The following is a 12,382-nucleotide window of genomic DNA, read 5'->3' on the forward strand; positions in this document are numbered from 1 at the left end:
CTAAATAGGATCCCAAGGCAAGTAACTCCATTAAAATGTGCTATTGGGCTGGAGAATGGCTCCCTTCTGCTCTGTGAATTTACCTAAAATGGCCCATATTTTTGCTTCCATCCGTAGCTGTATTAATCCTTGGGATGATCTTTGCTCGGGTCGCTTGGCTGACACCAGCTGAGCCGCACCAGCCCAAAGCCATCCTCCCATCTGCCCGCAAAGAGGGTGGAAAGAATGAAGGATCACCTCTGCACATTGGTTTCTCTTCATTTTTAATTTGCTAGGTTTGTTTTTATGTCCCTCCCTGTAGTTTCTCGGGCTCGGCTGCCGCTGGAATGGGCGTTTTAATAAAATCTCACGTTGGAGTAATTCCAAGGCCTGCAGAGCTGACTCGCAGCCCCCGCAGCCCCCGCGGGTCCAGAGGCGGCTCCTCTGGGGTGGCCCGTCCTGGCGGAGGCTGGTCACACGCTGGAGAATTTGATCAGAGCGTGGTGGCAGCGCACTGAGGTCTTCAGAAGAGCTCAGAAAATAACGGCAAAGCGTCCTCTCCCAAAAGAGACCCGGCAGTTTAGGGAGGCCCCCCATGCGCCACCCCGGGCAGGAGCTGAGGTGTCTAAGTGTTGATGGTGTGACCTGCAGAGTCTCGGCTGCTTTGAAAACCGCTGGCCCTTAGGGACGCCCGGGGGCTCAGCAATCAAGTGCCTGCCTTCGGCCTGGGGCGGGATCCTAGAGACCCGGGTTCGAGTCCCGCGTCGGGCTCCCTGCATGGAGCCTGCTTCTCCCTCTGCCTGTGTCTCTGCCTCTCTCTCTCTCTCATGAATAAATAAATAAAATCTTAAAAAAAAAAAAACCCACGGGTCTTGATGTGAAGACTTGCGGAGGCTATTATGTCCAGGCTGGGCCCAGGGAGGAAGCGAGGGTGGGGGACAGGGAGTTTGAGGGGAGAGGGAAGAGGGGCCTCCAGGGCGGCTCCGAGAGCCCAGGCGGGAAGTGCAAGGACAGAGCAACTGAGGCCAAGTCCAGGCCTCGGGAGAGAAAGTGAGGCTGGAGGCCCTGCCAGAGAGAGGAGGGAGAGGCCCAGATGGAGAAACCAGACAAGGGGGCTTGGGGCGGAGGTGGCAGCCGGGCCGCAGGGGTCGGGCGCCTGTGGGACGGCAGCACCTCGCCAGGTGCATGACCCGGGCCATGGGCGCGGGGGAGAGCGGGCCCAGGTGAGCACAGAGGAGGGAGCAGGGGAGCGGGCCTGCTGGGGGGACACTGCCCGACGGCAGAGGGAATCAGGGGAGCCCCCCCCCCCCGTGTGCTGGCCCAGCTCCTTCCCGGGGGGTGGGGTGCCCTCTGTTCAGACAGGGCCCCTTCACCCCGGCTGCTCCGTCGGAAGCCGGGCCTGCGGGTGGGCAAGGCCAAGGGCCCACCGCCTGCGCCCGAGCTGCGCCGCTGCCGGGTGGCCTCCCCGGGGGCCTGCGCCTGCGATGGAAGGCTGCCCCGCCGGCCGGGCTCCCCCCAGGCCCCACGTCCCAGATGAGGCAGCAGCTAAAGTAAGTGACCCAGGTGGTGAGGGGCCTGGGCGCGCTCTCCAGCTCCACGCAACGCTTCGCGTGCGGGTGTGCCCCGTTCTCACTAACACCCCACGCGCCCACCTCGGTCTCTCTCTCACAGAGCCCAACGTGCAACAGAGCTTGCACTACCAACCCCAAGGCTAACGTCCCACCTGCGAAATATCATGTGTGATTAGTGGCCAAACCGAGTCCTTGGGTGCCTGGGTGTCAGCGTATAAACGAGGGTCGCAGATCCACGTCTGGGAGCGAGCTAACCGTCTCATTTAGGATGCTTCTCTCATTTTGAGAATGGTACCTTGCTTTCTTTTTTTTTAAATGGCTGCAGCAATCCAGAAAGTTTATTCACTTTTTAAAAATTAGATTTATTGGTACCCAAGAACTTGGAACTGTGCCACAAATGGTTGCTTTGCACTTAAACAGTGGTGGGAATAAAAATGATTGCTTCTGAGAAGCCTGAGATAAAGGCCTTGGGGACTGAGAGCTGGCTTACAGGGAGGCTGAGCCTGGTTCCAGTGCCCCTGGATGGCACCCAAGCCCGGGCCACGTCCACTCCTCCAACTCTGTGTCCAGTTGGTGCTCTTTGCAGGGGACTCTTCCCTAGCTGCCACCCCAGCCCCCCGTTGTGTAGGAGAGCAAGTTCATGGACCAGAAATGGATTCCAGTCCTAGCTGGGGATCTAACTTACTAGGTCATCCTGATCCTTATGGCTTTGCTTCCTCATCTGTGAGATGGGGTAATGCCCAGGAAAGCAGGTAGCTGTGCTCGGACCCGCAGCAGGACATTCCCTGGAGACTTTAAAGAAACGACCAGATGCCCATCGAACCAAGACGGCTTGTGTGAATTCTCATCATCAGAAGGCTGGGGATGGAGCCAACAGACCCCAGGCATTCTCTCCTGTTCCATGTGGAAGCATATATGTCAAGAGAGCTTTCCGAATTCAGTGCCCAGCCCAGTGTGACATGCACACAGTGGGGTTCTGATAATTTAGAGCTTTGCCCCTAATTTTGGGCCACTGACTTGACGCTCCGGGCCTCAGCCCCTATATAGCAATCTGAGAGGATTGACTGCATCTGTAAGATGGCTTCCAAGGCTTAAGAAAATGTGCAATTCACTGGATTCCTCAGACTGTTAGCTAAGTGAATTGCTTCCCCAGTTTTCTAGGTAGGGGTCCTGAGAAACCACACCAAATCCTAGATTTCAAAATCTGAGGCTACAAGAATTAAATTTGCCTGGCTTCTAGTTCATCTCATGATTTACGTGCCAGCACTTTAAATTTCCTAGATTTTTCTTTTAACTTGACATACAACATCTGAAAAATAGATCAAAGTAGGAACCACCATTAGAAGCGTGTAAATTGGAGGTCGTGGCAGCTAAAAGCTAAACATAAATTTATTAAGTCCAATTCTAGACAGAATTAAATTACTCCTTCTGGTATTTTCTCCTTTGAGCGCCTCCCTCTCATTAGCCCTTCCTTGGCTCTGTTCAGCCTCATCTCAGGTTCTCAGTGCCGTGTGTTCCAAACACAAACTTGTTCGTTGACTGAAGAAAGAACAAATCCATGCACCCTACTAAGGACACACAACTCCTTTGTGGCAGAGATGGTTAATGGTCCCCATCCACTCCGGGTGTTCTCCTACACCCCCGCCCCCGCTCCATGGACTGGCCAGGCACGGCGAATGGAAGCAGCACTGTGACCTTGGTCTGGGCAGTTAGGAACAGTGTGAGTTCCTCCCATCATGACTTTGTGTCTTGAAGGAAAGGCCCTGAGATGGGAGACGCTGCCCGGGTCCTGGAGCCACAGTAGGGGGAACGTCCCTAAGGAGGGCTGCCCGATTTGCATCATACCATCACACGACAAAACATGAAACTGTCTTAAGTTACTGAGGTTTCATGGTTTGTTTCTTCGGCTTAACTGAACCTAGCCTAACCCGTCCCTTGCAGAGGTATTCTGTTCCAAGAGAGATTCTAGGGGCAATAGCAAAGCAAAACACGGTGCAAATAACTTCTCATAGTGGAACTGGGGATAGCTGTTGTAACCAGTGGCAACTACTGCAGCAGCATCTGTAGAACAAGAGGATTGGCATCCAGGCAGCTTCCTGCCACCACTGGTATCAGGACACGGAGCAATACTGTCTGCCTCCTCATGGTCTTGTGCTGCGTGATGGATTTGAAAAGATTCCAAAGGAAGTTTTAAGACATATTTCTTTGGGCAGAAGTAACCAAGTCCAGCTTCTAGACAGAGGCAAAAATAAGGGGACCAGTTTTCTAGAATGATCTTGAAAAAATCGTCACCTAGTGCCATAGAAATCTCTTTTTTCTTGTCCTGCCCCCACATTATCAATTACTTTTTAAAGACTTTATTTATTTATGAGAGACACAGAGAAAGAAGCAGAGACATAGGCAGAAGAAGCAGGCTCCCTGCGGGGACCCTGATGCAGGACTCAATCCCAGGACCCTGGGATCATGACCTGAGCCAAAGGCAGATGCTCAACCACTGAGCCACCAAGGGCCCCCCGTATTATCAATTATTAAAACACCTAGTTGGCTCTCTCCAAAATCCCATGAGGGCCCAGAAAATTTGACCACTTGGAGCCATTTAAGAATCCAGTGGACAATAATTCTGGAAACTTTTTGGACATAGGATGAGATGACAATAATGTTCATCTATTGAGTGAAGGTGGCCTGGTTCTGATTGTTTTTTTGGGAAAGCCTTCTTTCTTCCTTTCATAGAGGACCCCCTGGCATCCAGAGCACCGTGGATGGTTTCAAGAATTGCATAGATGGTAGCCATTACAGACTAGGGAAAAGGCTGTCAGAAAGGAGGCAAAGTACTACTCTGGATCCTAACTCTAAGTTCAGGTGTTTGTTTTTTTTCCTTTTTTTAGTGTCCCCCACCCACACGACTCCTAAGAATGGCCATCTGTCAAGGCATCATATCTGATATATCATATCTCTCCCCCAAATGCTCGTGACACCAGTGGAGAGGATCCCCTCTTAACTGCCACTGACTTCCCCTCTCCTCCCTCCAATAGGGTCAGAGCGGGCTTCCAACAAGCTTACTGACATATCTGGAACCCAGAACCCACCTGAGGAATACTCCAGATACGATCCCTTTGGGTCTGGCAGCACATGCCAACCAAGTCCCAAACCAGTTTATTAGTTTAACCAAAAGGTAAACAGGTGATGGAGATGCAGAAAGACAAGCATGCGAGCAGCTAAAAGCATTACCCGGCTGTCCACCAGGAAACAAATTTAAGACATTTAAAGTGGCATTAAATAAATGAGGCTATGTTTTATCTACTTGGAGTTTCCATTGTCTTTAAAAAAGGAAAATATATATATATATATTTTTTTACATTGCAGTATATAAATCTAGACTCTACATATACAGTACAATACATAGGGCGAGCACACGGGCACAACATGTATGTCTTTGTAGCCACACCCTAAACCAGGCCAACGGTCCTATATTTTGCGACCTTCAAACCAAGAAATTCAGGCTGAGGCTACATTTACTTCCATCTCCATGATGTCTAGCACCCTGGCCATCTCTCCTCCAAACACAGAAGCACAAATCGGACGAGCCTTGCAAACGGAAGAAAGTGCTTTTCGACTAGCTGACACCCAGTCGGTCTTCCACGGCAGTCTGATCTCCTAGAAAGACCTAGAAGAAATTTGAGGCCTTCCTGGCTCATTCTTTGGTCCACTGCCACACATCTCTAAACTTTCCCTGGTGTTTCTTGCAGATATCATATGGCTATTTACATAACATAAATCTCACATAACCTTTGGGAGCTGTCTTTACCAGGATTAGGAAAAAGAAAAAAAAAAGCTTCATGTTACAATCTATGCTTCGTATCTGGGTTGGTTCTTTTTATTTTTGGAATAAAAACTGATATTTTGAGAATTTTTGTCTGAAAAAGGACATTCTGAAAGTGCTTCTTACACATGTCAATATCCCACATTATGGCTTTTGAGTTCAAACCCCAGCACAGCTCAAATCTAGAAGGGAGAGGGTTGGTGGTGTTACTAGAGACAAAAATGTCACTTAACAGTAACACTGTGACATCAAGTGTGGGGACCTGAAAAAAAAATGTTATTGATTCCATCTGGAATGTACCTCATTAGAAATGGTTTAGATGATATACGTAGCCCCATTTCTTTCCCCGTGACTAGGCACAGTAATGCTACCAAGGTTAGTAAGTAAACTAGTGTGCTGCTACCAGCAGGGCACATCTTCCCAGGGCCTATTGACAGAGCAATCGCTGTTCAGAAATCTTTCACAGGCTCAAGAGGATCAAATGTAGTCAATCGCAGTAGGAATTTCTACACCTGAGGAACAAATTGCACATAATAGAGAGGTACTACGATCCAGATGGCAAAAGACTCCAGACATACAGTTTTACATGCAAAAGAAGGCGATCAGAAATGGCAATGAAGTAGTGGCATTCCAAGACATGTAAGAGTCCAAATGAGTCACCATTCTTTTGTGCTTTCTTTTCTGGCTGATAAGTTACCAAAGAGCATGGCTACTTGTGCAGTAATGATTGTGATATGTCCGTCGGGGGTGGTGGGGGGAGGGGCAGAAACACAATGCCAGAAATCAAAATGGGCTTGTGTTGACTCCAGAGGTGTCATGAAGGCTGGCCCAGTGGGTCAGGTGGGCCTCCGAAGCTCCTCCTGGCCCTCCCTGGGAGAGCAGGAAGTGGCAGATGCAGGCAGAGGTCTAAAGCCACTGGCTCATCCAAACCCTTTCCGAAGCGGCCTTTCATTCAGCCACGGCAGTTCTAGCCTCTGCAGCTCTTCTCTTCCGGTGGCACTTGATGGAGGAAGTAATTCTCTTCCTTTATAAAAATGGTTTGGACTTCTTATAATACTGGCACAAAGGACACTCTGTATTCCTAGGATTGATTCCATTTACTCGGAAGGTATGAGACTAGGTTTGCAGTTCTTTCTATTTCCCTGTAAAAAGTGACCTCAACTTTCCAGGCCATTGTGCAAATTCATTTTTCCATAGTCCAGAATATCCCATAAATCCCTCATATATTTATATATATATATATGTATGTGTGTGTGTGTGTGTATATATATACGCGTACACACACATATGTACCAAATATGTGTACATATATATATATTTATAAAAGTGGATAATTTGCATTTCAGTCTCAAATAGGTCAAAGAGAATCAGTGAAACATTCATCCTTTTCATGTCAAATTCATCTCCAATTTCCCCAGGAGGCCCATCATAGTGCCTTGCACACCAGAGGTACTCAATAAATATCTGTTGACTTTGCCAATGATCCTCTAACACTGGATGGTCGTTGCAATCAGCATGGCCTGTTCTCAGCCCCAGTCTGCCTTTGGCAAGCAAGGGGCCACTGGTCCCTCCCTTCAGAGGGTGATTTTGCTCTGTCTGTTGCTCCAGCAGCCCCGTTTAGCTGTCCTGGGCAATGTCAAGCTGGTCCGGCTACGCAATTTCACTTGCTCTTCCATGGAGTTCTTTTTGCGTAAAATGAAGTCAAAGTTCACTTGGCTGTTCATGGCATAAAAGACATTGGCTGAGTCCGGAATCACGAGTTCTAAAAGAGATAAGGGAGAGAGAAGTCAGCTGGTGTAGGTCAGCCCAGTGCTGACAGTGGCAGGGGGATATCTTGCCCAGTCACAAGGCAGGGACTATGGCCCTTTGTCCCTAGGATGTGAATGAACCAGACAATGACTACCACCCCCAAAATTGGCTGGCCCAACTCCATGATCCCAATTTTTAAAAATGAAGTGCAAAGAGGATCTTAGAAATTTGACCTATGAACTGAACGTTCAAATACAGACTATTTTAGCTACAGTGAAAACAAAAAGACCAAGAGACATAAAACAACACTCCTAGGATCACAGCTAGTCAACGGTAGAACTGAGGCCATAACCCAGGTTATGGGTTATAATCTTCCTCCCATGATCCATTTTCTACTCCAGCATGCAGCTTTTCTCAGCTACTAAAAGAATTCAATGACGTGGGGGGAAAAAAAAGAAAATCTACAGATTTTTCTAGAACTCTCTACCTGGAATATTGAAATATTTTTTGAAGTCATCCCAAATCAAATCGGTTTAATACTAAACAGCATCTAAATAAAATAGTGTATATCTGTTAACATTTAAACTGTATCTACAGGGATCCCTGGGTGGCTCAGAGGTTGAGCATCTGCCTTCGGCTCAGGGCATGATCCTGGAGCCCCGGGATCGAGTCCCGCATCAGGCTCCTGCATGGAGCCTGCTTCTCCCTCTGCCTGTGTCTCTACCTCTCTCTCTCTCTCTCTCTCTGTGGCTCTCATGAATAAATAAATAAAATCTTAAAATAAAATAAAAAATATAAACTGTATCTACTTCAGTGATTCCCAGTCAGATAGCTGCAATTTCTGAACAAGGACTATTCCAAGTGTAATATGAAATTATCAAGTAAAGTTATTTTAATTTGTTTTTGTCTTTAAAAGAAGGTATATACTGTTTAGCATTCAGGGGTAACGGGTATCTAAAAAACCAAACGGAATAAAAGCGGTAAAATGGGCGAGTCTACATTTGTGGCAGTGGAGTAAGGGAGCTCTTGCTCCCACAGATAGAGGTATCTGGGTGCAGATTCAGTGAAGCTTATGTTTACTTCAAACATTGAAATTCCAAAGCAAGACTGGTGCAATCAGGCTCTCAGTGACTCTGTGACACTCTGTGGCCTAAGTGTTCCATAAAGAATAACTAAAGTACTCCCAATCTCCTGCCCAAATATTCCTGGGTCAGTAATAACTCACCTCACAGCTATATGTCACTAGGCATGCCTCCAAAGTACCTGTGGGCACATTATTTCTTCTTATCCTCACAACTGCCCTGTGATGTACGAAGTAGTAGTAGGGTATTGCCTCCTTTTCACTAAGGACCAAGGCCCGAGGAGGTCAAGCAGCCCACCCAAGACCACCCAAGTGGTGAACAGAGCTGGGCCCAGATTACACCTCAGGGCTCCTGGTTCTTCAGACCCACCCAGCCTCACCTTAGTGTTATTTTTTGGGCAACATGGTCAAACTCAAGAGACTCCATTTTAGGCTTAGAATTTTAACTCTAATTACAAAAAAAGATGTAACTGACAGGAGTTTGTCCCACAACAAAGGGACCAGCTGAACGAATGAGAAAACTCCCAAGAGTTCACTGAAAAATAATTTCCTTAAAGGCTATAGCTTTTAGGAAATTATTTCTTTAGGAAAAGGGACAGTCACTCTTCTCTGGGCCCAAGATACAGCCCAGGGGTGATCTGTTGGCCAAATGGAGTGTGAAGAGCTGCTACCTTCCCATATCCCTAACTTGTATAAATCTTCTTTTCATTATAGGGTGCTTGTTGGTGAATAGCCCTACATGCTTGAATTGGTTAGTGTTGGGTCTGTCAGCAGACAGGGTTGGCCTGAGTCAACAACTGTATTTAGAAACAGACTTATTTAGATGGAGTTTGTATGATATATCAGGATACAGAGGGGCCAACTACCAGCCTCTCTCCTCCTCTCAACAAATACAATCCCAAATTAAGGTAGCAAATAGATACATTTAGGGTATTTTCCCAGAATGTTCCTAAAAGGAATTTCTACAAACAATGGGTTCCTAGGCATACTGAAGTACGATCACCAGTTCTTTGCCTCAGTACATATGAAGTAAAGAGCTTTCAGATTCTGGAGTTAGAAGCTCTTGCTACTTGAAGATCAATCATGAATTATGATAAACTGAAAGATAATCCTATAAGGCTCTCACACATGACTAATTGAAAAAATGAGAAATTATTACAAGGACCACTACATTTTAGGTTCACGTGCAACTTAAACATGCGTTATTGGGTAAAGGAGATGTGAGGCCATCAGCAAAGACCCACTGGGCCCCACCTATGCCCCTCCACACACAGGGTGAGACCTCTTCCTAGAAGAATGCTTGATACACAGTTTACAGAGAACGGGCAGGAGGGTGCTCAGCAAAACTGTAGAAAACACAGGGTTGTTGGGGGAGGATAGCTTGAGATGCTTCATTCTACACGATGACACTGGTCCCCACACAATCCCACTCTTGCACAATTAAAAACTCCTAATTGGTTTCATAAAAAAAAAAAAAAAGCCCCACAAAAACATTATATTCATTTTCTGACTTCTTAACCTGCCTAAAGTAACCTAAAGTAACCTGCCATGGGAAGCTACACGTGCCCACCTTTGTCCTCTGAGATGACCTGTACCAGCTCATACTCCTCAGCCGGGTCTGAGTCCAGGTTGTGCTTCAGCATTGCCCTCTGGATCACGGCGGGGGTTTTATCTTGGCTCGTCAGCTGGAAAGACAATGGATGAGTTTCTAAGTATTTCGCTTCCTGTTTCCTGAAAGGGTTCTCTCGATCTCCTTGTTCTTGCTGCTTTGTGCCTTCTTGGGAATAATGGCCCAAGTGGAACAAGAACAGGACCAGGAGCCAGAATTTCTGGGTTCTAGTCCTGGCTCCACCCTCAGTAGCCAAATGAAGATGGGCCACCTACTCTCTGTCACCTACTCTCTCAGAGTCAAGTGGCTTTCCTTAGTAAAATAGAACATGTGCCTTGTCCATCTACTCACATCTGCTGAGGTTCCACTGTGGGGAAAAATATGAGGGTGTGGTGAAAACTTTGCTCCTGGGCCAAAATTATCCTTACCTGTTGAGTACTTGGTTATGACCTGAGGGTTGCAAATGGTCACAGTTCTGCACACTGACCATTTCAAAAACACAAGCCACTCTATGATCCAGCGAACTCACTCCTAAGTATTTGCCAAGAGAAATGAAAACCTATGTCCACAGAAGGACTTCTACTACAGAAATGTTCACAGCATAATAGCCCCAAAGTGGAGTCAACCTAAAATCTCCTTTAACAGGGAGAGCAGGGGCATGGATAAAGAGACCATAGAACACTCTCGGTAGAACACAACGTAGCAGCTGCTATAAATTAGGAACTGACCTGGGCAATAATGTGGATGAATCTCAAAAGCATCACATTAAGGAAAAAAAAAAACACTAAAAGACAGACACAAAAGATTACATGCTGGAGGAGTCTATTCTTTGAAAAACAGGCCAAATTAATCTATGGTGTTAGAAAACTAACAGTAACAAATCTCAGTCTTCACTAAGGTTAAAGGGGAAATTATTGGAAGGGGCACAAGGGAATTTTGGGGGGGATGAAAATTGTTCTTTATCTAGATTCGGGGTGGCAGTTACACAGATATAATAGAACTAAATGCTGAAGACCTGTGTACATAGTGGTATGTAAATTAGGCTTCAATAAAAATCAGCCTCCGAGTGTTTAAAAATAACAGATCAAACACTTTTTAAGTGCAAGTAAAGGTTCTCCTCACCCCAGATTCTGACTATCTCAGCACACCAGCCAACTATTTGGAGAGTGCTCAGGGAAAGCGGAAAAGAGGGCTGACTTCCATACCATCCTTTGCGTGATTTCTTCACATTAGGAAGAATGCAAAAGAAAACACAGATTATTGTTACTTAAAAATAAAAGCTGTTCTGATCACAAGGTAAAAGGAGAGATGGAGAAGGAGGAGGAGAAAGATGAGGAGGAGGAGAAGGAAAAGGAGGAAGAGGAGGAAGAGAAGGAGGAGGAAGAGGAAGAGAAATGTCCTCCAAGAAACTGTCATCAAGAGCCTGAAGGTGGGGCAGCCTGGGTGGCTCAGTGATTTAGCGCCTCCTTCCACCCAGGGCCTGACCCTGGAGACCGGGGATCGAGTCCCACGTCGGGCTCCCTGCATGGAGCCTGCTTTGCTTCTCCCTCTGCCTGTGTCTCTGCCTCTCTCTTTCTCTGTGTCTTTCATGAATAAATAAAAACTTAAAAAAAAAAAAAAAAAAGAGCCTGAAGATGGCAGGGCCATCCCTGGTCTGGAGCAGCAGCAGGGATTTGTGATTCAGTAAACAACATGCATTCCAGTGGGGTCCTTGCACGCAACAGAGACCTTGTTCATTTGTCTATCACCTAAACAACCGGTGTGTTCATTTCCAAGGGAGAAACAGATGCGCACAAAATTCTGAAGGAAGAGATTTGTGTTTTGATAGTCTAAAGAAAATACTCCCACAGCTGGATCAAACGGGACCAGGAGCATAAAGCTAAAGAGAAAGGATCCCACTCTGAGGATGCACGGCAGGCTGAGGTGAGTAACGTCAGGCTAAGCTGTCAACTTTAAACCTACCTAAGAAGAAAGCCAGCTCCCCTTATTTTCTTTAAACTTCCCCAGGTGTGTCCAAGCAAGGTGGGCTATGGCCAAGGGCTTTCCTCGGGTGCTTGTTACTCTGTCCCGTCAAAGGTACTGCATGGAGTGGAGGATCACGGTTAGGATCACTCACGCCGCCTTTGGCTGACACGCCGAACCAGCACCAGTCAGTAAACGACGAGAGCCTCGTTTCTAATTTCAAATGTCTGGGAGCCGTCGTAAAAAAATCTTTTTAAAAGGAAAGCTAGTTTTAATGATGTATTTTATTTAATCCAATACATCCCAACTATTTTTTCAGCATACAATCCGTATGAAAATTTTCGATGAGAAATTCTTTCTTGTGTACTAAGTCTTCAAAATCTGGTGTATGTTTTACGCTCACGGCACATCTCAATTGGGACTATTCCATTTTAATCGCTCAGCTGCCACACGTTGCTGGTGGCTACTGTACTGAATGGCGCTGGGGTGTCCCCTTCACGTACCTTAAGTACAGAACGCAAAGAATTCCCTGTGGCTCTTCCCTGAGGTTAGCCTCTAATACAGGTTAGGTTGGCCTCTTTTTGAAAGAAAAGACTCCTGTGGCATATAAC

The 12,382-nt window shown here is 46.7% G+C and overlaps 1 protein-coding gene across 3 annotated transcripts in view; it reads right to left on the reverse strand.

Annotated features, from left to right (window-relative positions):
• Positions 1-4,653: 4,653 nt before the first annotated feature.
• Positions 4,654-12,382, reverse strand: part of RGL1 (ral guanine nucleotide dissociation stimulator like 1) — a 249,980-nt gene continuing 242,251 nt past the window's right edge. For all 3 annotated transcript variants that reach the window (XM_072830925.1, XM_072830923.1, XM_072830924.1), the window contains 2 exons: positions 9,771-9,885; positions 4,654-7,132 (listed from right to left, as the gene is read on the reverse strand). In XM_072830925.1, coding sequence (XP_072687026.1) covers positions 6,945-7,132; positions 9,771-9,885 — 303 coding nt within the window. In that variant the 3' untranslated portion in view covers positions 4,654-6,944. The remainder of the gene's footprint in view (positions 7,133-9,770; positions 9,886-12,382) is intronic.

This window comes from Canis lupus, chromosome 6 (assembly GCF_048164855.1).
Source record: "Canis lupus baileyi chromosome 6, mCanLup2.hap1, whole genome shotgun sequence".
Lineage (NCBI taxonomy): Eukaryota > Metazoa > Chordata > Mammalia > Carnivora > Canidae > Canis > Canis lupus.